The sequence below is a fragment of the Babylonia areolata genome, chromosome 35, assembly GCF_041734735.1.
Source record: "Babylonia areolata isolate BAREFJ2019XMU chromosome 35, ASM4173473v1, whole genome shotgun sequence".
Taxonomy (NCBI): Eukaryota; Metazoa; Mollusca; class Gastropoda; order Neogastropoda; family Buccinidae; genus Babylonia; species Babylonia areolata.
The window spans coordinates 8,902,243-8,930,208 of record NC_134910.1 but is presented as its reverse complement, the minus strand read 5'-3'; the positions used below and the strand labels follow the sequence as shown (position 1 = coordinate 8,930,208).

The 27,966-nt window shown below is 44.6% G+C and overlaps 1 protein-coding gene across 1 annotated transcript in view; it reads right to left on the bottom strand.

Annotated features, from left to right (window-relative positions):
- The window catches only part of LOC143277864 (colorectal mutant cancer protein-like), a 124,175-nt gene extending 99,687 nt beyond the window's left edge, over positions 1-24,488 (bottom strand). The window contains exons 1-2 of the mRNA XM_076582804.1: positions 23,988-24,488; positions 4,200-4,441 (exon numbers count right to left, since the gene is read on the bottom strand). Of these exons, the coding sequence (XP_076438919.1) occupies positions 4,200-4,441; positions 23,988-24,145 (400 nt within the window). The 5' untranslated portion in view covers positions 24,146-24,488. The remainder of the gene's footprint in view (positions 1-4,199; positions 4,442-23,987) is intronic.
- Positions 24,489-27,966: the final 3,478 nt, after the last annotated feature.

Sequence of the window (27,966 nt, the reverse complement as noted above, 5' to 3'; positions counted from 1 at the left end):
ATTCTCTCGCTTCCAAGGCGGACGCGTTACCTCTAGGCCATCACTCCACTTGTGTTCCTATCGCACTGGATTTCTTACGCAGAATTTTGCCAGAGGACAACACTTTTGTTGCCAAGGGTTTTTTCTTGAGTGAGCCAGGTGAATGCTGCACAAGGTACCTCGGTTTATCGTCTCATCCGGATGACTTGACGCTCAGTTTGATTGATTTTCCAGTCAAACTTAGGATGAAGGGCAAGACCCGTGATTCAAACCCAGCCCCTCACAGACAGTGTATTGTCTTATAAATAAGAATCTTACCCACTCTGCCACCAATCAAACCTGGGAGAACCGAACGGGTGAGAGCAGGATTCAAACCCAGCCCCTCCCAGACACTGCGCTGACTTCTTCTTCTTCTGCGTTCGTGGGCTGCAACTCCCACGTTCACTCGTGTATACATGAGCAGGCTTTTACGTGTATGACCGTTTTTACCCCGCCATGCAGGCAGCCATACTCCGCTTTCGGGGGTGTGCATGCTAGGTATGTACTTGTTTCCATAACCCACCGAACGCCGACATGGATTACAGGATCTTTAACGTGTGTATTTGTTTTTTTGCTTGTGTGTACACATGAAGGGGGTTCAGGCACTAGCAGGTCTGCACATATATTGACCTGGGAGATCGGAAAAATCTCCACCCTTTACCCACCAGGCGCCGTCACTGAGATTCGAACCCGGGACCCTCAGATTGAAAGTCCAACGCTTTAACCATTCGGCTATTGCGCCCGTCGCTGCGCTGACAAACCTAAGTGTCTTAACCACTCTGCCACCAATCAAACCTGGGAGAACCGAACGGGTGAGAGCAGGATTCAAACCCTGCCCCTCCCAGACAGTGTATTGTCTTATATTATTATAAATAAGAATCTTAACCATTCAGCCTCCAATCAAACCTGGGAGAAAGGGTGAGAGCAGGATTCAAACCCTGCCCCTCCCAGACACTGGGCTGACAAATCAAAGTGTCTTAACCATTCTGCCACCAATCAAACCTGGGAGAACCGAACGGCTGAGAGCAGGATTCAAACCCTGCCCCTCCCAGACACTGGGCTGACAAATCTAAGTGTCTTAACCACTCTGCCACCACTCAAACTTGGGAGAAAGGGTGACAGCAGGATTCAAACCCAGCCCCTCCCAGACACCGCACTGACAAATCAAAGTGTCTTAACCACTCTGCCACCAATCAAACCTGGGAGAAAGGGTGAGAGCAGGATTCAAACCCAGCCCCTCCCAGACACCGCGCTGACAAATCAAAGTGTCTTAACCACTCTGCCACCAATCAAACCTGGGAGAAAGGGTGAGAGCAGGATTCAAACCCAGCCCCTCCCAGACACTGCGCTGACAAACGTAAGTGTCTTAACCATTCAGCCACCAATGAAACCTAGGAGAAAGGGGCAGGATTCAAACCCAGCCCCTCACAAACACAGTATTAACAGATATAAGCGTCTTCTCGATTCTGCCACAAGTTTACAGTTGGGCCTACAGCAAAGTGAGAGCTGTATTATCAATGGCTTCTGCACTGCAATGGGAAATCATTTACGTATCAGTCTAGTTTGTGAAGGACTATGACTCTCAAACTAGGAAACAAAACTGCACTGGCTCTTTGTGCTGCAGCCTTGGGGGGGCAAGTTGTCCTTTGGGAACCATCCTGACGCCAACTGTCCTAAAACCCTCTTGGCAGAGAGAGTGAGGATGTAGCTAGGGCAAGACACTCTCCATTATAATCAAATTCTAGCCCAGATGGTCGGGACAGTAGTTGCCTCCTCAGAGTCCTCTGCTGAACATTATGATGGTCATAGTCAGACACGGCTGACTGTCATACATACATGTATACATATAAAAACCATTCTGCCAACTCCCACCACTCCCAGATAGCTGTGACAGCAGTTACCTCCGCTGCTGTTCATTCTGATGGTCATAGACACGGACACGACTATCATACAAGTAAGATTAACAAATAGTAAAGAGTGGAAACTCTCTCCATTCACAAGGTACACAACTTCAAGTCAGTGCTGCTTATGCTACCGATTCAGCTAGCACACAGGTAAATAAAAGGTACATTGGAACAAACCCAGACACTTCCTCAAAAAAGGAAGCGCCGGGCCTGTCCCTATACCGATCATCTGCCACGTGCACACAGCAGCAAAGACAGAAGAAATGTGCAAACACAAATGAGCTTGTATACAAGACTGGCATAGCCTCTTTAATCCTGAACAAGCCACACAGAACACATGGACAATAAAGAACAAATACATGGTTGCCTCGGTGGTTTTTCAACTGGAAATTAACAAATAACGAGGCCAGGAGATGAAATGATATTTACGTGTATACATGTATACAAAAACCATTCTGCCAGCTCCCACCACTCCAATACAGTTGTGACAGCAGTTGCCTCCTCTGCTGTTCATTCTGATGGTCATAGTCGGACACGACTGACTATCATACAAGTATTTGTATTTCTTTTTATCACAACAGATTTCTCTGTGTGAAATTCGGGCTACTCTCCCCAGGGAGAGCGCGTTGCTACACTACAGCGCCACCCCATTTTTTTTATTTTTCCTGCGTGCAGTTTTGTTTGTTTTTCCTATTGACGTGGATTTTTCTACAGAATTTTGCCAGGAACAACCCTTTTGTTGCTGTGGGTTCTTTTACGTGCACTAAGTGCATGCTGCACACGGGACCACAGTTTATCATCTCATCCGAATGACTAGCATCCAGACCTCCACTCAAGGTCTAGTGGAGGGGGAGAAAATATTGGCGGCTGAGCCGTGATTCGAACCAGCGCGCTCGGATTCTCTCGCTTCCTAGGCGGACGCGTTACCTCTAGGCCATTGCTCCACTATGTACGTGTATACATGTATACAAAAACCATTCTGCCACCTCCCTTCACTGACTCCCTAGACGGGTGCAATAGCCAAGTGGTTAAAGCATTGGACTGTCAATCTGGGGGTCCCGGGTTCGAATCACGGTGACGACGCCAGGTCAACATATGTACAGACCTGCTAGTGCCTGAACCCCCTTTGTGTGTATATGCACGCAGAAGATCAAATACGCACGTTAAAGATCCTGTAATCCATGTCCGCGTTTGGTGGGTTATGGAAACAAGAACATACCCAGCATGCACACCCCCGAAAACGGAGTATGGCTGCCTACATGGCGGGGTAAAAATGGTCATACTCGTAAAAGCCCACTCGTGTGCATACAAGTGAACGTGGGAATTGCAGCCCACGAACGCAGAAGAAGAACTTCAAGAAGAAGAAGAAGACTCCCTCACCCAGAGATGCCAACCCCTGTCAAGTGTTGGTAGGAATAATCAGGAAATTTGCTAGGAACATTCTGAGTTTGGAAGGAACCTTCGAACTCAAGCCACATCAGCAAATGTACACTTGGGCCGTTTATCTAAGGCACACAAACACCTGGTCCGTTTATCTACAAGGCATACAAACACTACAAACACTTGGGCCGTTTAATATCTAAGGCTCACAAACACCTGGTCCGTTTATCTACAAGGCAAACAAACACTACAAACACTTGGGCCGTTTAATCTGCAAGGCACATAAACACTTGGGCCTACCTGTTACACGGTGTAATTCTAAACTGCTACGATTAAACAGATTGGTCCACTCAATGCTGTTTCAATGTAAAAGTGCACGCGAAAAATCGTCGAGCATCAAGTCACACCAGAACATGTGAGACCAAGGTTGGTAGTGACTGCCCTGGCCTTGTGATGGACAGGTCTAGAGCGTCTGGGTAATGTTGACAGGAAAGCATGTGACCATGCTATGTAATAATAAAAATAATAATAATAATAATAATAATGGATACTAATATAGCACACTATCCAGAAATCTGCTCCAGGTGCTTTACAAAAACGCTTTGTTAACATAAAACATTACATCTATGTTACATACACACACCAAAATGTGACTACACACACACACACACACACACTGCATACATACATTTTAACAATACATGTGTATCTAACAGCTACCCTAACACACATAGGCAGGCAACAAACTTACATAAACGCATACATATGTAGTCAAAAAATGAACTCGTCGGGAACAATTCTGACACTGGCATAATGTTGGAACTGACTGCAAAATCAAGCGTTAACAAAATACCGGCAAAATCGTTAACAGGTGGCACAGAGCTCCGCTCCACTCACCCAGACTGTCGCTGCTCATGGTGGGCCAGGAGGTGATCTGAGGGGGGTGGGTGTGGACGCCGCTCGTGTCCGACTCCATGCCCGCGTCCTCCCCCTCCTGGGCCGAGGTCATGACCCGCTCCCGGCACCGCAGGAAGTCGGTGAAGGAGATGCGCGTGTGGTCCGACATGCCAAACTCCTGCTGGATCTCCGTCACCGAGTCCTCCAGGTTCAGCTGTTTGCACATGAAGACAAAGTCCTCCCTGGACAAGAGAGAGAGAGAGACAGAACAGAAATCACCACATGAAGACAAAGTCTTGCCTGGACAAGAGACAGACAGAATACAGGACACCACATGAAGACAAAGTACTCCCTGGACAAGAGAGAGAGACAGAACACAGGACACCACATGAAGACAAAGTCCTCCCTGGACAAGAGACAGACAGAATACAGGGCACCAAATGAAGAAAAAAGTACTCCCTGGACAAGAGACACAGAGAGAGAGAACACAGGACAGCACATGAAGACAAAAACACAGGACACCACATGAAGACAAAGTCTTCCCTGGACAAGACAGAGACAGAACACAGGACACCACATGAAGACAAAGTCTTCCCTGGACAAGATGGAGACAGAACACAGGACACCACATGAAGACAAAGTGCAGAACACAGGACACCACATGAAGACAATGTCCTCCCTGGACAAGAGAGAGACAGAACACAGGACACCACATGAAGACAATGTCCTCCCTGGACAAGACAGAGACAGAACACAGGACACCACATGAAGACAAAGTCCTCCCTGGACAAGAGAGAGACAGAACACAGGACACCACATGAAGACAATGTCCTCCCTGGACAAGAGAGCGACAGAACACAGGACACCACATGAAGACAAAGTGCAGAACACAGGACACCACATGAAGACAAAGTCCTCCCTGGACAAGAGACAGACAGAACACAGGACACCACATGAAGACAAAGTGCAGAACACAGGACGCCACATGAAGACAAAGTGCAGAACACAGGACACCACATGAAGACAAAAACACAGGACACCACATGAAGACAAAGTCCTCCCTGGACAAGAGAGAGACAGAACACAGGACACCACATGAAGACAAAGTACAGAACACAGGACACCACATGAAGACAAAGTCCTCCCTGGACAAGAGGGAGACAGAACACAGGGCACCACGTGAAGACAAAGTGCAGAACACAGGACACCAAATGAAGACAAAGTCTTCCCTGAACAAGACAGAGACAGAACACAGGACACCACATGAAGACAAAGTACAGAACACAGGACACCACATGAAGACAAAGTCCTCCCTGGACAAGACAGAACACAGGACACCACGTGAAGACAAAGTACAGAACACAGGACACCACATGAAGACAAAGTCCTCCCTGGACAAGACAGAACACAGGACACCACGTGAAGACAAAGTACAGAACACAGGACACCACATGAAGACAAAGTGCAGAACACAGGACACCACGTGAAGACAAAGTACAGAACACAGGACACCACATGAAGACAAAGTGCAGAACACAGGACACCACATGAAGACAAAGTGCAGAACACAGGACACCACATGAAGACAAAGTACAGAACACAGGACACCACATGAAGACAAAGTCTTCCCTGGACAAGAGAGAGACAGAACACAGGACACCACATGAAGACAAAGTACAGAACACAGGACACCACATGAAGACAAAGTGAAGAACACAGGACACCACATGAAGACAAAGTGAAGAACACAGGACACCATGTGAAGACAAAGTGCAGAACACAGGACACCACATGAAGACAAAGTACAGAACACAGGACACCACATGAAGACAAAGTCCTCCCTGGACAAGAGACAGACAGAACACAGGACACCACATGAAGACAAAGTGAAGAACACAGGACACCACATGAAGACAAAGTACAGAACACAGGACACCACATGAAGACAAAGTGAAGAACACAGGACACCACATGAAGACAAAGTGAAGAACACAGGACACCATGTGAAGACAAAGTGCAGAACACAGGACACCACATGAAGACAAAGTGCAGAACACAGGACACCACATGAAGACAAAGTGCAGAACAGGGGCCACCACATGAAGACAAAATCCTCCCTGGACAAGACAGAGACAGAACACAGGACACCACATGAAGACAAAGTGCAGAACACAGGACACCACATGAAGACAAAATCCTCCCTGGACAAAAGAGAGACAGAACACAGGACACCACATGAAGACAGAGTGAAGAACACAGGACACCACATGAAGACAAAGTGCAGAACACAGGACACCACATGAAGACAAAGTGCAGAAGAGGACACCACATGAAACGAATGAATCATCATGATGATCAATAAATCAATCCACACTAACAAAACAGTTACTTAGTTTATGTCAGGGCAAGGTGGCGTCACTGCGTTTGGACAAATCACATATAAATGCTACACCACATCTGTGTGGCAGATGCCTGACAGCAGCGTTTAACTCTTTCCATACGAACGGCGAAAGAGACGACGTTAACAGCGTTTCACCCCAATTACCATCATCAAAATATTGCAAGCGGAAGGCTCTTATACTGAAGACGTGAATGTTGACAAAGAATACCACAGTTCTGACGACGGAAGCTAAAGGTTGGGTCATTCAGACACCCACTGGACATCCGAGGGGTCTGTGTAGAGGAGAAGAGAGGACTGGCCGTACTGAGTGCCAGGCCTTGAACGCATACAATATTTGTGTAAACTATCTTTTACAGAATTTTGCCAGAGGGCAACACTTTTGCTGCCACGGGGGTTCTTTTTTTCAGTGCAGCCAAGTATGTGCTGCACACGGGACATCAGTTAACGGTCTCATGAATTGCAACCGACTTAACGATCACTTTTGATTTTCCAGTCAAACTTGGGAGAAAGGGTGAGCATGGGGTTTGAACCCAAACCCTCGTTTCTCTCATTCTCTCTCTCGCCTTGACTACTGTAACTCTCTACTGTCTGGTCTTCCTGCTTCATCCATTCAGTCCCTTCAGTGCATACAAAACTCTGCTGCCCGACTCGTCCTCAGAAATAAAAGATATGAGCACATCACTCCTCTTTTGCAACATGTCCACTGGCTCCCTGTCTCACACCGAATAAAGTACAAGATCAGCACTCTATGTTATAGATGTATTCACAAAACTGCCCCTTCCTATCTCTGCGGCTGCCTTCACCTCTACACTCTATCTCGCTCATTACGATCGGCTTCGGAGCCACTCTGTTTACGCATACCCAGATTCAAACACTCGGCTGTTGGCTGCCGTTCTTTCTCTGTTTCTGGACCTTGCGACTGGAATGAACTTCCTCTTTCACTTCGTCAAGTCTCCACACTCAGCTCTTCCACGTCTGGCCTTAAAACCCACCTCTTCCCAAAATAGCCTCCCTTGCCTGCCCTTCCTTGTCTTTAGTTTCTAGTTTTAGAGAGTTATGCATGCGTGAGAATGACTGGTGCGAAAGTGCTTTGATTTGTCTCTGCACAAGATCCAGCGCTATATAAATACCATTATTATTATTATTATTATTATAGGCACAGTACTGGCACTGTGGCCGAAAAAGCGTCTCAGCCGTTCTGCCACCTCGCTCCCAAACCCTTCCACAAGATCCCAAAGGTAAATCAAATAACCCTTCCAACCCTTCCACAGGTGAATCAAAAGCAATCCCAAACACATTCTGTCCTCTGCAGTGTGGTCAATGAAACACGTTGTTTACGCAGAGTGATTGACCTCCTTGGCAAACCTGCACTTGGCCCAGATGCATAATGCCCAGCAGAGAGCTCTACAAACAAACATCCCTAACCATGAAAAGACAACAACAAAAAACCATCAGCTCCACAGACGGGATAACAACTACCAAGGCTGCAAGATGATGATGATGATGATGATGATGACAAGTTTATTAATACTCCCTCTTTCCCTTGCAAAGGACATTATAGCAGCAGAGCAAAACGAGAGACAGAGAGAGACACACACAGAGAGAGCGAGAGAGGCAGACAGACATACAGATAGACAGAGACAGGGAGACAGACAGAAAGACTGAGACAGAAAGAGAGACAGACTGACTCAGACTGAGAGAGACAGAAAGAGACTGACAGACACAAACTGACAGAGAAACAGACTGAGAGACAGACATACCGACAGACAGACAGAGAGAAACAAGCAGTGTTGATGACTCTCCCAACAAACGACAAGTTCCCCCCCTCCCAACTCCCCTCCCCCCCACACACACTCCCCTCAGACAAACAGCCATCAATCAGCCATCAGCCGCACCATGACTAACCTGCCCCATAAGCCTTCCTCCTCCTCCTCCTCCTCCTCATCGCCAATAATAACTAACAACGGGCCATCCATACTACCCACACACCCTCTCCAATCAGCAGCTATCACAAACACCTCCTTCCACCATTATAGTGGAAAGCTGCTGGCTTGGGGGAGTGGGGTGGAGGAGGAGGAGGAGGAGGAGGTGGTGGAGGTGAGGAGAGAGAGGAACCCACGCTCGTGATCATACGAGGAGTCACAAACTAAACGATGGCTCTCACCAGCCCAGCAACTGCAGTTTTTTTTGTTTTTGTTTTGTTTTGTTTTTTTGTTTTGTTTGCTTTGCTGCTAGCTTGCTCCTCCTGCTGCTGCTGGTGGTGGTGGGGTGGCAGTGGTGCTGCTGCTGCTGCTGCTGTTGTTGTTATAGTGGTGGGGGGGGACTTCCATCATGATGGCTCGGCAAGTGCTAGCATGCAGCATACATGTCCTTACAACCCCAACTCACCCCATCCTTCACGCCCAACACCCCCCACCTCCCCCCCCCGGACCCCCCCCCCCACCGCCCCCCCCCCACTCCCCATCCATCCACCCAGGCCCGCCTCTCCCTTTTTACCCCCACGCCCCTTCCTACCTCCTACTCCCTACTCCCTTCGCCCTACTGCCTCCTCCACAAGTCATGCCGGCTTTTGTTGCTAATCGGTTCCGAGTTAATTGGGTTTTCATAGCCGCTTGCCAACCTGCCCTCATTGAAAATCAATAGGACGGGGGGGGCCTGGTACAGGTGGAACCCTGAACCAACCAACCAACCAACCAACCAACGAACGAACGCAGAATTGGGGGGTGGGGGTGTGGGTGTGGGGTGGGTGGGTGATGAGGCGTGGAAGGGATGGGAGCTGGGTGTGGAGGGCGTGGGGAGGGGCGGGGGTCTTGTGTGTGTGTGTGTGTGTGTGTGTGTGTGTGTGTGTGTGTGTGTGCTGGTTAGTAGTTGATTTAATGTCTATTCCCCTCTCTCTGAGTCTGTGTGTGTGTGTGTGTGTGTGTGTGTGTGTGTGTGTGTGTGTGTGTGTATGTGTGTATGTGTGTGTGTGCTGGTTAGTCGTTGATTTAACGTTTAAATCCTGTGTGTGTGTGTGTGTGTATGTGTGTGTGCTGGTTAGTCGTTGATTTAACGTTTATTCCCTCTGTGTGTGTGTGTGTGCATGCTTGTGTGTTGCTTCGTCATTTAACGTCTATTCTGTGTATGTCTGTGTAGGTGGAGGTGTCTGGGCGTGCATATGCATACTGTGCATGTGTGTGTGCGTGTGTTTGTGTGTGTGTGCGTGCGTGAGGTGGTTGGTCACTGACTTAACGTTCAATTTATGTGTGTGCGTGCTTGCGCGCGCGTGTGTGCGCGCGCACACACACACACGTGTGCATATGAATATGTTTCCAAGTGTGTGAACGTGCATGTGTATGGCAGTGCAAGAGAGAGAGAGAGAGAGAGAGAGAGAGAGAGAGAGAGAGAGAGAGAGAGAAACACTGAAAGTGCATGTGTATGTCAGTGCGAGAGAGAGAGAGAGAGAGAGAGAGAGAGAGAGAGAGAGAGTGTGTGTGTGTGTGTGCGTGTGTATTTAGTATCACACTCACGGGGAACAGAGGTACCCTTGGCGGCTTTCTTCAATAAATCATCGGCTATACCGCCTGTGCAACTCGTGTAAAACATTGTGCCTCTGTGTGTGTGTGCGCGCGCGCGCGCGCGCGCGCGTGTGTGTGAGTGTGTGTGCGTGTGTACATGTGTGTGTGTGTGTGTGTGTGTGCAGTAGTGTCAGCACATGTGTGATTTGCATGTCACATTGTTTCTGCTGGCGGGGGACGGGGTGGGGGAGCGGGAGGGATGAGGGGGAGCGGGAATGTATGTCTGTATGTCTATGCGTAAGTAGGGAAGGGAATGGGAGGGGGGCGGGGGGAGGAGGTTGCAACACAACTACTGTTGTCTCTTGATGGAGTCCCCCCCTTCTTGCCGTGGTATCCAAGAAGTTGAAGAAACTCCAGCCTTTCAGTAACATTCAGTTGAACTCTGCCATGGCAGGATTCGAGTCCCGTGGCGTTAAAGTCTTCTCTCAGCATACATTCCCAACTTTTAACTATGAGCATACAATCTATACGACAAATACCATGATCTGAACTTGACAGCCATGTAAATCATCCACGCTCCGTTAAAAAAAAGAGTATACGGTAAAGGTTCAACAACCGACTACAGGCAACCGGGCATGGAGTTCACGTTATAATCATTTCCACTGTGCTTGGGGCTCAGCACAGCAAGGCAAGGTCCAGACAGTCCTCTCCTCCTGCCATTTTAACCTTCTCCATTCAAAGTCATGTGTCGCCATTAAAACAGCAGCTTCTTCTTCTTCTTCTGCGTTCACTCGTATGCACACGAGTGGGTTTTTACGTGGATGACCGTTTTTACCCCGCCATGTAGGCAACCATACTCCGTTTTCGGGGGTGTGCATGCTGGGTATGTTCTTGTTTCCATAACCCGCCGAACGCTGACATGGATTACAGGATCTTTAACGTGCGTATTTGATCTTCTGCTTGCATATACACACGAAGGGGGTTCAGGCACTAGCAGGTCTGCACATATGTTGACCTGGGAGATCGTAAAAATCTCCACCCTTTACCTACCAGGCGCCGTCACCGTGATTCGAACCCAGGACTCTCAGATTGACAGTCCAACGCTTTAACCACTCGGCTATTGCGCCCGTCAAAACAGCAGCAAAATTCCTCTCCTCCAGTGGAAAGCCCCATTGACAGCATCTCCCATCTTCACTGACTCCATGTCCACACTCCAGGCCCTTGACTCCCCCATGATCCTGGTCCACTGATCCAGTCCCTCAAGGCCTCCCTCACAACCCTTACCCAAAACAGCCCCAACAACCCTCCAGTGGGTGCCTGCCCATGTAGGCCTCCCAGGCAACGAGCGTGCAGACCACCTTGCTAAGGAAGGAAGCCAGCTCACACAGCTGACCGTTCCTGCCACGTATGAGGAAGCAAAATCTCTCCTCCGCAGCAGATTCCGAAGAGGCTGGGTCACCCTGAATGGAGGCTACCAGGCACACCAGGATCCTATCACGACACTGGAGAGGAGACACCAGACTACCATCTACCGCCTTCGTACAGGATACTGCAGCCACCGAGCACACCTGAAGAGGATTGGAGTGGCAGCCACATTCCTATGTGACTGCAGCCAGGCTGACCAGACCCCATCCCATATTCTCCAAGACTGCCCCTTGTATGAGAAGATGCGGCAGCAGTCCTGGCCTGGGGGTGCAGACCTCAACAGCAATCTCTGGAGGATGGTAGCCGATCTTCGCCAGACGTCCGAGTTTGTGGCATCCCTTGGACTTCGACCCTGACTGCGTAGCCGTCGAACGCCAAAGAAAGAAAGAAAGAAAATCATACATGTGTCTACTCACACCTGGGTGGAGAGAGGAAAATGGGAGTAAAGTATCTCACCCAAGGACACACAACACCAGGTTGAAACGGGGAGTAAAGTATCTCACCCAACGTCACACAACACCAGGTTGAAACGGGGAGTAAAGTATCTCACCCAAGGTCACACAACACCAGGTTGAAACGGGGAGTAAAGTATCTCACCCAACGTCACACAACACCAGGTTGAAACGGGGAGTAAAGTATCTCACCCAACGTCACACAACACCAGGTTGAAACGGGGCCTACAAACCTGATCACCAGTGTACACTGGATCAGAAGTCAAAACGCTTTTAACTCACTCAGTACGGCCAGTCCTCTCTTCTCCTCTACACAGACCCCTCGGATGTCCAGTGGGTGTCTGAATGACCCAACCTTTAGCTTCCGTCGTCAGAACTGTGGTTTTCTTTGTCAACATTCACCTCTTCAGTATAAGACTATTAAGAGCATTCCGCTTGCAATATTTTGATGATGGTAATTGGGATGAAATGCTGTTAACGTCGTCTCTTTCGCCGTTCGCATGAAGAGATTTAAAACTGACTCTGCCATCTTCCCCTTTCTGTACTGTCATGTCAAACAATTCACAGAAAGACAATAGTCCATTTTTGCAATAATAACTTTATCCAAAACCTTGTCTAGTATGAAATGAGAAATTCTCAACAGTTGTCTCACTCAAGACATTCAATATTTTACAGCACCAGTCGATGAAAAACTTGTCGGTGGCTATTCGAGTCAAACATCAACGTCAATGACATTGAGTGATTGACAATACATTGAACAAGAGTCAAAACATACACATCCATCGAAAACATACTTCCATCCACAGCCCCCCATGATTCTGCCATTCTGATAGGAACACCCCCCCCCCCCCCCCCACTGCCAGGAATCCCCCATTCCATCCCATGCATGGAAATGGATGCAGGAAGTTTATTACCACCATCACCCCCTCCAGAACAATATAGATCTAAAAGTTATTCTTGAGCAATTTATTCAAAAACAATAATCCAGCAGGATACTGGAATGGATGGAGGTGGACTGTTATCCCCCAAATGTTATTTCTAGTCTTGTGCAGCTTGTTTAAAAATTAAAATGAATAATAATCCAACAGAAGACTTCCTACACTGATGATGACTGTTGTGTGGTGCTGGTTCACATCAGCTTGGAACGAGCCCAAAAATATTCTCCTTTTGATCTGATGCACTCTGCTTTTCTCCTTCACACAGTGTGTGTACAATCCAGAGCACTTCCACTTAAAAAAGAAAAGAAAAATCCTGTCCAGCGCACTTGATAAAGCTTTTAAAAACATCTTGTCCAGCACACCTTTAAAAGCATATATATATATCCAGTACACTCGATGAAGCTTTAAAAACATCCTGTCCAGCACACCTTTGATAAAGCTTTAAAACTCTCTCTCTCTCTATGTATATATATATCCAGTACACTTGATGAAGCTTTAAAAACATCTCCTGTCCAGTACACTTGATAAAGCTTTAAAAACATCTTTAAAAACATCTCCTGTTCAACACACTTGTCAAAGCTTTAAAAAAAAATCTCCAGTCTAGCACACTTGATAAAGCTTTAAAAAAAACATCTCCTGTCCAGCAAACATGATTAGCTGAATTCCTGGAAAAGCTTTTAAAACACCTGTCCAGTACACTCGACAAAGATTTTAAAACGTCTCCAAGTCCAGCACATGTTTGACAAAGCTGTAAAACCGTCTGTCCTGCAAACCTGATAAAGCTTTAAACATCTCTTGCCATTGCCAGACTGAAGCAGAATGTAATCATCATTAATGATCAATAATCAAGTTCACCGGTTGTTACATTGTTTGATTGTTATGTTGTATATGTAGCTGGTGAGGTACATACATTTTTTTTTTTTTACAGAAAAAAAATATTCTGGACTGTCAGCATCACACCAAACCCTCCAACAAAAGATTAAAAAAAAAATTCTTAAAAACAAAACACACACACACAGTAAACACAAAAACAACAACCCAAAACATGTCTGGCAGGAAACAAGTTCAAAATGTCTTAAGTTAATGATCTAACAAACAAAAAATCGAAAGTTAAAGCAGTAAACAAAGCAATCAGACACAGGAGGCAAATGACTTGTGTTAAAAAATTTTTTTTTAAAAGAAGACAAAAAAGCTTCTGAAAATGGAAGCCTTTCAATTAACTCCTTTGAGTACCAGGGAAAATACACTGAAGTTAGAAAGTGGTGTTTCAAGTAATAAATCAATATCTAGAAGAATCGGCAAAACGCTGAGAAAATAGTCTGGAGATATTCCACTTTAAATTATTATGAATTTCCTGCCTTCCTGAGTTTTCTCCTTTCTTTTGATGAAGTCATCAGTGATGTCACTATGCACTATCGCTATGGCACGTAAGCAGTTAACTTAATTGGATAAAATGAAATCTTTAGAAAAAATATATTTAAAAAAAGGGTTTGCAATAAGTATGTTTTCTTAAACAATATATTTCATACTTTTTTGTGGTCGACTGAATGGTCGAATGGTTTCTCTAGTTTATTATTACTATAAACAAGCATAAGTAAGACAACAACAAAACAGAACAGAAAGATAAAGTTGAATCCCATCAGTAGCAATACTCAGCAGTCACTAACAAAAAAAAGTATTATGTATTAATACACTGTGTCAAACTAGATGAAAACACAAAACACAAATCAAAATTATACAAAAATTCCAAAAAATGACATAACTCATTCTACAAATATACAATCAGAGTAAAATGTTTTCATAATTTCTTGTAACAACCCCCCAACCTGCCCCCACCCCCACCCCCGCCCATCCCCTGCCCGCTCCTCATAGCAACTAAGAAAAGTTCACCACAAATTTCTTCTTCTCTCCAGTTTTACATTGATCAACCAAGTAACTAAATTTTCCATAAAGCGTCACTGGAGCACCGTGGAGAAAAAAAACCCAGACAACTGTTCACCAAAATTTACTATCACACAGAGAGAGAGAGAGAGAGAGAGAGAAAGCACAACACAGCTCATTTCCCCAACAATCTCTCCAGCTTCAAACAGCAAAGCTTGCATCATTTTACCCCCTGCATCAGTATCAGAAATTGTTTGAATCAAAACAGTTTAACAAACAAACGAAAGCCTCCTCTTTCATGAACCCTCCTCCAAAAACAAAAAAAAACAAAAAAAATCACTTGTAAAGCAAACAAAACACCCACAAAGTCTCAAAATCTTCCAGTTTGCAGGCATCAGGTTGCCTTGCCTTACCTTTTCTCCATAAAAAAAAAAACAACCCCAAAAAACACCAACAACCAACAACTCCAGCTCCCACAATCTTGGGCAACAGTGAGTGAAGCACTCAGACCTCACTCCCCACAGCACAGCAGGTGGAAGGAAGGATGAAAGAAAAGAGTGGATCCGTGTTGGAGGGGAGAGACGAGAGACCCAGTGCTGCCAATGTACAGGTCTACGTCCTCAATGACTTTTCCAGATCTATCTGTCTCTGCCTCCTTAGGCTGAGCCTACCTTCTACCTTAAAAAAAAAATTGTTTTATTCATTTATTCATTTGATTTATTCTTTTTAAATTAATAACCCCTTGACTGCTACAGACTAGTAATATGCAAAGTCAGTGAACGGCAGCCACTGCACTGAGATAAGATTAAACTTGCACTAAAGTTACAGGTCAGGATGTCAGCTACCATGCTTCCGTTTACATACTTACACTTCTTCCTCTTAGGACTGCATCAATTTTCATCAGCAAAAGCAACACCACCACTAAATAGTACTTACACAAACTGCACTGATTGCACTTCAGATTCTAGCCACACTGATCTAAGTTCAGCAGTCAAAGAGTTAAATCGCTTTCATGTTTACCACTATGTGCGCTTCTCTGGCAGTCTGAAGAAAACATCTGGACTGGAGCATAGATTTTTTTTTCTCTCTTCTTTTCTCCCTTCCCCGACAGGGGGAAAAGCAATGTATTTAGTCTGCTGATGCCAATGTTTTCCAGAGCTTCCATCATTTAGGGCAAAATATTTCGGGTGGGTGGAGGCGGGGGGGAAACCTGAGTAAAGGCAAGTAGCTGGTTTATTATTTAATTCTTTTTTTTCTTTTTTTTTTTTTAAGTGCAGAGTTTCAAACAAGCATGATGCCGGAACAGTTTAGGAACGGTCTACATACACAGTTTGTGTGTGCATGCATACATGCATACACACACACACACACATGCACACACATGTACACACATGCCAATGCACACACAAACACACGCACACTACACACACGTACGCACACACACACATTCTCTTCCAAACTTTACGGTAAATTACACTGACGCATCCACAACAGCCCCCCTTTGCAGATGTTTTGCTGAAAACCAACGTTTACAACAACAACAACAAAAAAAACTAATAGGAAATGGGGTTCAGGTAAGACAAGAACTAAAACAAAAAAAATGAAGCAAAAAAGAGAGGGAGGCAGATCTGCAAAGTCAAAGTAGGGAGGATGAAAGAAAATGGTTCAGTTTTTTTGCAGATCTGGGTAAAAAGAAAGGGTCCCAGTAGGTCTCAGTATTGGTTGTGAAAGCGTGCATTCTTCTTCTTCTTCTTCTTCTGTGGGCTTCAACTCCCACGTTCACTCGAATATACACAAGTGGGTTTTTACGTGTATGACCATGTGTTTTTTTTACCCCGCCATGTAGGCAGCCATACTCCGCTTTTTGGGGGGGTGCATGCCGGGTATGTTCTTGTTTCCATAACCCACCGAACGCTGACATGGATAACAGGATCTTTAACGTGCGTATTTGATCTTATGCTTGCACAGACACACAAAGGGGGTTCAGGCACTAGCAGGTCTGCACATACGTTGACCTGGGAGATCGTAAAAATCTCCACCCTTTACCCACCAGGCTCCGTCACCGTGATTCGAACACGGGACCCTCAGATTGAAAGTCCAACGCTTTAACCACTCGGCTATGGCGCCCGTCAGTGTGCGTTCAATTCCTGCGTGTGCAGTCCACCCCAACTCACTCACCAGTCTCACCTCAAGAGTCTAGAGAGTCGACTTGATGAATCTCGTGCACCAATATTTCACTGTACCTTTTTTTTTTTTCTTTTTTTTTTTTTTAAACATTTCTTTATAAAAAAACCTTCACCATTCCAGGATTCTTCAGGATTAATGGTATATCATAAATAGTATTAATCATATGATATCAGAATTGTTTCACTGATTATGTTTGGTTGTTATCTTTAGGTATAACACACACACACACACACTCACACAGAGATAAACACACACACACACACACACACACACACACAGATAAACACACACACACACACATTTTCAAACACCTGTGACTCTAAGTCTAAGACAGTTTCAGTTTCAGTAGCTCAAGGAGCCGTCACTGCGTTCGGACAAATCCATATATGCTACACCAGATCTGCCAAGCAGATGCCTGACCAGCAGCGTAACCCAACGCGCTTAGTCAGGCCTTGAGCTAAGACAGAACACTACAAATGTCACTCTGAGACTGATTAAGACATTTGATTCTTTGAATATATTTCTTTTAAATCTTAGTTTGATCTTTTTGCATGCCACATCAAGCCCCTAAAAGACCAGGATGGTTGATGATCATAAACCCATCAAATTTGAATCTAAACTTGGAAAGATCTCCTACTACTGTACTAGTCCTGTGATACTTAATGGAGTATAGATCTTCTTCCACAGAATATCATAAAATCTTGAAGACCTCCTGTAGTACTTAGTGGAGTATACTGTGTAGATCTTCCACAGAATATTGCCAGAATTATACAGGAGCCAGAACTATGCCAGTTGTGAGTCAAATAGTGGTGCCAACCATAACCAAGTGAGCTGATGAATAAATTTTCTGTTTATTTAGTTGCAGCTGTAATCTCTACTATGAAAAAAAGTGAAACTATGCTCAACCAATAGTGTGCTCTTGTTTATGATTAATAATTCACTTGTACTGTTATCCCTCTGGTGAGTGAAATTGTGCTCAAACAACGTGTTCATGTTTACTTGTAACCCTCTTGTGAGTGAAATAGTGCACATCCAATTGTGTGTTCAGGTTTATCACTTTTTAGTACAACAAAGTTGTAGACCTTTCTTATTCTGTTTGCTCAGGTGAGTCATGAATACAAAACATGCTCAACCAATGGCAAAAGTGATGTCATATTTTTATATATATCATACAAGCTGTAAATGTACCACTCCAGTGAGTGAACAAGGGCTCAACCAATAGCTTGGTCATGTCGATAATTAACTTCTTCACTTTTTTGTTTGTTTTTTGGTTTGGGTTTTTTGTTTGTTTTTTTACCCCTCCAGTGCACAAAGAGCTCTGTTACTGTGTTGGCATAGCACGTTCCAACCAACCAACAAGCACATAATCTCTTCTGCACAGGAACTCTTGATTTCTGATCCCAACTGAAACTTTTATTTTTGATGTAAATTCATCAGGGGGAAAAAAAAAACTGTCTACTACCATTCTTCTCTCTGTCGCTTCAGAGAACTTTCCAAGAGCTGCAACCTTCATCATCGCTCTCTCCACCCATTCCAATTTTTATGCAACTCCCTGAAACGTCACACTCACAACTTCCAGTCTCACTCAGTGCCGGCAGTCTAGATACAGGTCAGGAAACGATCAATGTCTTCTCAAGAAATGTTTATTTATTTACTTATTTGTTTATGTATTTATTAAGATGTTTCACTACAGCGCATATTCTTGAAGCTCTATGCATTTTACAACATCATGTCATTGTCAACATTGTTGCATGTTGTTTCCATGACACTTTTCATTTCTCTTTTCCTGTCCATTTGCAGGTAACCCTGTATAACGACCACAGCAGAAAGATGTTGATGAATGAAAGTAAGATTTGTGGAATGGATGGGTGAATGATGGGGAATTAAAAAATTGTTGAGAAAAAAAAAAAAAAAGTTTATTAACGTAGGCCTATACGTCTAACATTAACAGAAAATAAATCTGTCTTTGTGCATAAAAAAAAAAGAAGATCAATGTGAAATTGCCAGGATGCCTGATACCATTAGCAGAGGAGACCCTGCACTGCTGTGGACACCTGGGTCAATTTGGTGGCTTCAATGCAAGTGCCTGTTCTGATTCCACATTATCTTCTTCTTCTTCTTCTGTTGTGTAGCCACAATCAACACGCTGATTATTTTGCCACATTTTTGGAGGGGTTTCCGCAGACCGGTTGCTTGGGGGGGAAAAAAAAAAAAAATTTTTTTTTACTCTGATCACATTCACACTCTCCCTCCTGCCCACTAACTGGATCAGCAGGAAGCCACATATCAAAAGTACAATCATTACATGTTCCTAATGATGACAATTTAATCGCGTCATCAGTATCAGCAGCTCAAGGAGGCGTCACTGCGTTCGGTCAAATCCATATACGCAACACCACATCTGCTAAGCAGATGCCTGGCCAGCAGCGTAACGTAACCCAACACGCTTAGTCAGGCCTTGAGAGAGAGAGAGAGAGAGAGAAAGACAAAACCAAACCAGACTGAATGGTTTTATAGCTTTTAGAGGCGTTTGCTTGGCTAAGAGAGGACCGGGCAAGACGGGTCGTCTTTTCACTGTTAGCCGCGCGAAATTTGGCCAAGCAGAGCAAACCGATAGGCCTAGTTTGCCTCAGTTTGACATGGTACAGCATACGACACCGAAAGGAGGAGTTTGTATTATACTCCATGTTTGGTGTTTACATATACTTACCATGTCAAACTGATGCAAACTAGGCCTATGGTTTGCTCTGTTTGGCCAAATTTCGTGCGGCTAACAGTGAAAAGACGCCCCTCTTAGTCTGGCCCGCTCTTAGCCAATCAAACGCCTCTAACAGCTATACAGTATATGACACCAAAAGGCCTAGTTTGCATCAGTTTGACATGGTACAGAATATGACATCAAAAGGCCTAGTTTGCATCAGTTTAACATGGTACAGTATATGACACCAAAAGGCCTAGTTTGCATCAGTTTGACATGGTACAGTATATGACATCAAAAGGCCTAGTTTGCATCAGTTTAACATGGTACAGTATATGACACCAAAAGGCCTAGTTTGCATCAGTTTGACATGGTACAGTATATGACACCAAACGAGTGCCCTTCCTCCCCACCCCTGTCTGTCCCTTCCGAGGAAAGAGGGGAGACTACTGTCACCGCGTCTTGAGTTCTTCCCTCCAACCAGTTACACAGTCCCCAGGAATCTGCCCACACACCCGAGGCTTTGCTTGACACAAAATCACCTAAGGCATATATATATATATATATATATATATATATATATATATATATATATATATATATATAATAACTGTGAAGAGGAGCCCTGAAATCACCGAACAGTATGACTATGAAAAGCAGGGAATTTTGTTTCCCCAATCCTGAGCTGCAAAGTTTCTCCCACATTTGCTTAAGAATACAAATCTACAACTGGGCTTAAAACAAAACTGTCAAGTCTACAACTGTTGCTACCCCGCTATCTATGCAGCCATACTCAATTTTCTGGAGTGTGTATGCGGGGTATGTTCATGTTTCCATAACCAACAAAACACTGGCATGATTATGTAAATCTTATACATGCACGTTCGATGCTCTGCATGCTATCTGAGTTCAGGCACTAGCAGGTTTGCATATATTGTGCTGACCTGGGAGATAAGAAAAATCTCCACCCATACCCCACCAGATGCGACCTGGATTCGAACCCAGGACCCAAGAATTGAAGTCCAGTGCTGTAACCACTCGACCAATGTGCCTATGATCCACAGAGCTGGGCATGAAACATTCTAAGACAACACCTGCACAAAATTTTGGAAACTTTTCTGTGTTTGTCACCATGATGGAGGAGGAGGAGGATATTAAAAAAAAAAAAAAAAAAAAAAAAAAAAGTCCATGCTGCTATGAAATCCATAGTGTTAGGTTTGGGCCAAGCTTGTGTGACATGACTGGACTGTATTCAACACTTCCTTTCTTTAAAAAAAACAAACAAACAAATAAACAAAAACACCTTTTCCCAGCATCAACAAGGCCTCGAAAGTAAGTAATACACTTTGCAGTGTAAGAAATTTTTCAGCACCGCTCTTATCACTAATATCAGTATCAGTATCAATAGCTCAAGGAGGCGTCACTGCATTTAGACAAATCCATGTAACCAATCTGCCAAGCAGATGCCTGACCAGCAGCATAACCCAAGGTGGTGGGGGGTGGGGGGTGGGGAATAAAAAGAAAATAATAATGATGATAATAAATAAATAATAATAATAATACTAATAATCATCATCATCATCATTATCATAATAGAAAAAAATAAAATAAAAAGATAATAATGATGATAAATAAGCAAATAAATGTATAACATGCAGACACACACACACACACACACACACACACACACACACAAATTCATAACAGATATGCAACAAATATGCACTTTTACAGTCAATATATGAAAGCACAAACAAATACACATAAACGTACATGAGCCCCAACACACACACACACACACATACACCATCTCCCAAATTACCCTGCACCACCCCCACCCCCTTCTCCAAACACTCATTCCAAGACTACATACCGCAGCTTCCACAATCCATGGCAAACACACACACACACACACACAAACAAAACACGCACACACACACACACACACGCGCGCGCGTGCACACACACACACACTTACTTGTACAAACACACACACATACACTCACATCTCCCCCCACCCCCACCGCCCCCCTTCCCCACACACACATATACAAATACATATGCACACCCGCACGTTTCCAATATTCCGTTGCTCCCACAGTACAGACATGCATACACACACATACCACATTCTCTATACACACCACACACACACACTGCTCTTAAATGATGCATACTGTATTGATCAATGATGAGGATGACCTTGACTGATGCATAGACACTAGTAATCCCAGAGATCCCAGGAGATATTAGTGCCTTTGAGGCTGACTGAAGGGACTCCTAGTCTTCCCAATTCAAGCCCATAGTAAACTTAGTTCCATTTTGTTACAAATCAGCCATGAGACAAAAAAAAAAAAAATAAATAAATAAATAAATAACAAGAATTATATCATAGTACCAGAATATACCTGACCTTAGATGGGGTTTGAACCTGCATTTTTCCACTAAAACAATTCCTTATTCCTGATCAGTGACTGAGCAGCTTTAAGTTAACCCTAGGAACAAATCGTTTCTCTCTCTCTCTCTATTAATTATATACACACATATATATATATAGGAATTGCAAATTTCTCCTTGATTAACTCAATAACTGGCAATTCAAAATAATTTCTCTGACTTGTTTATCTTTTATTTACACAAAGGGAAATCAAAATTTAATCAGATACATCTTTTTTCCCCCAAAATAATACTGATTATGCAATTTGATGTTATAAAAATGCAAGCAAACATTTTTGAATCTGAATGTCTCTTTCTCAGCATTATTACCTTTTCACTGGATTTGCTTTCACATTTCATATTACAACCCCACCACCCCACCCCCACCCCAACCCGTTCCACCCAAAAGAAAAAAAACCACACACAATGACAGAGGGTGTAAATTTACAGAATTAGCCCAGTGGTGGAATTTTTCTTCTTTTTGTGAAGTCACTGTTTATTAGTCATTAATATGATATTGATCACAAGATTCCATGGTCTATCAAACATTAAAATTATCGTATATCTTAAACTGTTTATAAATTAACAGGCCACATGGCTCAACTTTTTCTGTTATCTTGTGACAAAAATATGCCAGATGGCAAACCATCCAAATAGTTCTTTATAAGTCTCAGTAAGGTGATGGTATACACGAATATGCTGCTTCTAATCCACTGACATCTATATCTATCTTATGATCTTATAAGTTGCATCATAAATAGACGGCACCAACGTAACTTAATGATATTTAAACTTGTGCATAATGATGGATCATGAACTTGATGAAGTGAATTTTTCATTTGGGGGTTTTAAGCTGACTGGCTGACTCCCCTCCCCTCCAACACACACACACATGTATGCAAACAAATGTACACACACACACACACACACACACACACACGTGGACACACTCACAAACATGTGTTCACACACAAACACATAGAGAAAGATACAAAGAAGGAAATTCATGTGGTAAATAACATTTGCAACATTCTGATTTCATTCCAAATTACAGTCACTGGTGTCAGTCACGCATGAAGTAATCTAGGCTATCATACGGGGAAGCACTGATTCACTCTGGATAAAAGATACAGACAAGTGTGTCCACACCACTGTCCGAGCAATCAAAATGCAAAGTACACAGGTATCTGCAAAGGTGGAACAAAAGAATCTTAAAACACTGACTTTTCTTTTGAAGTTTAAGAACTTAACAGCTTCTGTACACCTTTATCTGACAATAACACTACTCAGTGCCTAAGTCAACTTACTGCCTACCCCCTGCACCTCCTCATCACACCCCTTCCCCAAACCAACAACACACTGAATAAATGAAACTAAACAACAGCTCTTTTGGCACTGATTTTAATAAGCCCCCCCCCCCCCCCCCCCCCAAAAAAAAAAAAAAAAATTCAGTTCTAGTTAAAAGCAAAAGGAGTATCTTGTTCAAGCCAATTTCATTGTGAAGTCTTCCCACCACTCCTAACACCCCTCTCCTCCCTCTTCCCTCCCCTACCAATTACTGCATAAGATTTGTGTGCACATGTGGTTTTGATCAATTTGCCCGAACAGACGAAATCCTAAGCATCATCCTGGGGCTGTGCCGGTTAATCATACACAATCCCAGACTAACAACCTGGTAAACAAGCCCAGCTGGGTCACCCGTCAAAGGGAGTCAATGCAGACGAGAGGAGATGGGAGGGGGGTAAGGAACGGGATGGGGGGAGCCTCGATGCTGCTTGCATCGGAGCGCTTTCGAGCCCAGGAAAACAAAACAAAACAAAGAAAATTTGTAGGAAATATGTGGCAGTCGTGGTCGTTAACCAAATGGACCTACCCGTCCAGGAAACCGTCCCCATCCGCATCACAACTGTTGAAAAGTCGTCGGAGCCTCTCCTCTTCGCTGGTCCCGCTGGAATCACTGCCACTGCTGGCCTGCCCTGCAGACATCGTCACCTCCACAGTTCCACTCTCACTCTCAGCTATGCCGCTCATGTCCCTGCTCCTCTGCCACCATCATCACAACACACACCATGCCCAAGATTAATCCACTAGCCTGTACGGAACATACTTCCATACAGAGAATAAATAAAACTTTCGGTCTCTTCTCACAGCTCCCAGGCAAATCTCAGACCGAATGGGGGGGAGCTTCGTGCGAAACTAATCGATACGGGTTCCACACGATCGGGCGAACGAAAATCAAAATCTAGCAGTCGTTCCACTCTCAGGTAAAAACGCACAGAACATTCGATTTGGGGGGTGGACACTGTGGAAGGACGCACACACACACAAGAACACATTAGAAACAATCGTTATTGATCGCCCGCTGCTGAAGTTGAAATTTGCTGGCAGTCTGCGGTGTGAGCAATAATGGTTGCTCCCTTGTGAAACAGTGTGGGAAAAGAAAACCCGCGCTGATTGGCTGATGCCGCATTCCTTTGTGACGCTGAGGGAACGGGGCCCGTCGGGTTAGCCATCCTATCTGGTGACGCACCGTTGCACACGTCAGACAATTAGTTTGTGGAACTCACTTTCTTTGACGTTTCTCTCTCTCGCTTTCTCTTTCTTCCTTCCTTTCTTTCTCTTTCGGCAGACGCTCATCTTTCTTGAGCAGGCAACTATTTCCTAACCGCAACACTATGACTTAGCATGCTATTGTGCATGGAGTTATTTGTTTTTCGCTGTTTCTGCGTTGCTTGATGGAGAACGTATTCAGCAGCAACTTCAGAGCCGGGAAGGCAGGAGGGGAGATGTATTATGGTAGAAAGGAGGGCGGAGGTATTTGAAAGTCGAAGATTATGGAACTGAACTTCTATAAGCCTGACGGGCGCAATAGCCGAGTGGTTTAAGCGTTGCACTTTCAATCTGAGGGTCCCTGGTTCGAATCACGGTAACGGCGCCAGGTGGGTAAAGGGTGGAGATTTTTCCAATCTCCCAGGTCAACATATGTGCAGACCTGCTAGTGCCTCAGCCTGTGAACCCCCTTCGTGTGTATATGCACGCAGAAGATCAAATACGCACGTTAAAGATCCTGTAACCCATGTCAGCGTTCGGTGGGTTATGGAGACCCGAAAATACCCAACATGCATGAACCACGACAGAGTCATCGGCAAGTCGACTGATGTTGGTCGTGTAACGGAAAGAAGAAAAAGAAGAAAAACTCAACTCCCCCCCCCCCCCCACACACACACCTCCCTCCTCCGTCCCCTCCCTTATCGTTTCAGTGTCGCTGACTTCGTCATTACCACCGACTGCATTTCCAGAGGGCAGATTGACTATAGTATAAATGACTTTGACTATAATTGCTATATATATATATATAGTCACACAAATACTGAGCATAACTCATACCTTATATGATCACTTCAGTGATACAGGTTTTGTTTGTTTTTCGTTTTTTGTTTTGTTTTGTTTTTCAGTCACTTCCGAGTCTTTTTTTTGCGGGTCAGTTTTGCTACCATCATATCCATAGTCTTGTTCCATGCATTTCAGTTCAGTGGTACAGACACTGGGCACGCGCGCGCGCACACACACACACCATGGCTCACGCGCGCGCGCGCGCACACACACACACACCATGGCTCACGCGCGCGCGCACACACACACACACACACACACACACGACACGGCACACACACACACTCACACACACACACACACACACACACACACACACACACACACACACACACACACACACACATGACGCATGACACACACACACCGACACACATGGCACACACACACACACACACACACACACACACCGTCACACACACTGACGCACCAGGTTCCGAGTCTGTTGCATCGGCAGTTCCCCGGCCATTACAGCCCACACTGAGCAGCAGACCAGACCAATGATGTCAGGTATAATCATCATTGTCAAATTAATGTGACCACCCCCTCGAACAGCCGCAATATATGAGAGACTGTCCCGGCTCGACTCGGCTCTGTCTCTCTGTCTCTGTCTCTCAGTGTTTGTCTGTCTGTCTGTCTCTCTCAGCATTTCACTTAATCCAGATCGCTGGATCTGTGTGTTTAGCGCGCGAGCGGCGTGTATGTGTATATGCGCGCGTGCATGTGTTTGAGGGAGGGGAGAGTAGAGAGAGAGATAATGAGAGAGAGAGAGAGCTTGCAAGTCACATGCGCATTGATATATTATTCACACTACTTGATTCATTATGTAATATTTTTGTTAGTGGCCCACTCCTTTGCTATGGGCCGGAGGCCTAACAAATAAACCATTGTCTTGTCTCGCCGTCTCTCTCTCTCTCTCTCTCTCAGACCGGCCTCCAAGATTGTCCGTCAGTACATCCTGTGCAATAGATTATCACTGCATAATCAGCATTGTTGTGCCGGTTTTCATTACCGGACTCTTGATTGAAGTGAAGTGCAGAGGAAGGTTGTGTGAATCGCCGTGAATATGAACCCAAGGCTGGGCCGGGGAGGGGGGACGTCAGTGAGTGGGGGTGATATTGTGAGCATGTTGCTTATGCAGTTGGACCACTTATTGAGTTTTGAGTCTGTCGTGTCTGCCTCTGTCTGTCTGGTCTGTCTGTCTGTCTGTCTCTGTCTGTCCGTGTCTGTCTGTCTCTGCCTCTGTCTGTCCGTGTCTGTCTGTCTCTGCCTCTGTCTGTCTGTCTCTTTCTCTCAGGGCTTCCCCCCCCCCCTCTCTCTCTCTGTTTCTCTCTCTCGAGTCTCTCCCCCGGCCCCTTCTCTCTCTCTCCCCCCCTCTCTCTCTCCCTCTCTCTCTTTCTCTCGCTCGCTCGCTTTCCACTCAGCCCGCTTGCAACAACGCTGATTGGGTAATCATGCTTCCCGGTATTGGTAAAAGTACATGTTCTCCCAGTTTTGGTATGTACCAGTATCTCACGGTAATGCGTGTGTGTGTGTGTGTGTGTGTGTGTGTGTGTGTTGGAGCTCATGTACGTTTATATGCATTTGACTGTGCTTTCATATATGTGAAACTGCATGTTTGGTGCATTTCTGTTATGCATGTGTAGGTGTATGTGTGAATGTGTGTCTTCATATTTTACATTTATTCGCTTATTTATCACCATTGTTGTCTTATTTATTTATTTATGTTTTATTATTATCATTTTATTAGTATTACTAATATTATAACTACTACCTTTTTCTATATTATAATTATTTATTTATTTATTTATTTATTTATTTATTTATTTATTTATGCAAGCTTATCTATTATTTATTCCCCCGTTTTTTTTGTTTTGTTTTTTTGTTTTGTTTTGTTGTTGTTGTTTTTTCTCAAGGCCTGACTAAGCGCGTTGGGTTACGCTGCTGGTCAGGCATCTGCTTGGCAGATGTGGTGTAGCGTATATGGTTTTGTCCGAACGCAGTGACGCCTCCTTGAGCTACTGAAACTGAAACTGAAACCAGTATCTCAATCGATATATTTCTCGGCATCGTGAATCGCAGGTATTCTGTCATATTTGATAATCATAGTACTCGCTTCATACAATATCATATCAATGAATCGGATATCGGGACAGTTACATAGCTTCCATCCTCGGTTGGAGACGAAGCTCAAAAGCGCTTTACAAACTATAGGGGTCATTTGCACAGCAGACTGCCTACCTGGCTAGAGCCCGGCGCGACTCAGTGACGGCTGTCATATGGGCCGTGATCATCATTGTTGACTCACTTGTGTAAACAAAGTGAGTCTATGTTTTAACCCGGTGTTCGGTTGTCTGTGTGTGTGTGTGTGTGTGTGTGTGTGTGTGTGTGTGTCCGTGTGTCTGTGTGTCCGTGTTAAACTTTAACATTGACATTTTCTCTGCAACTACTTTGTCAGT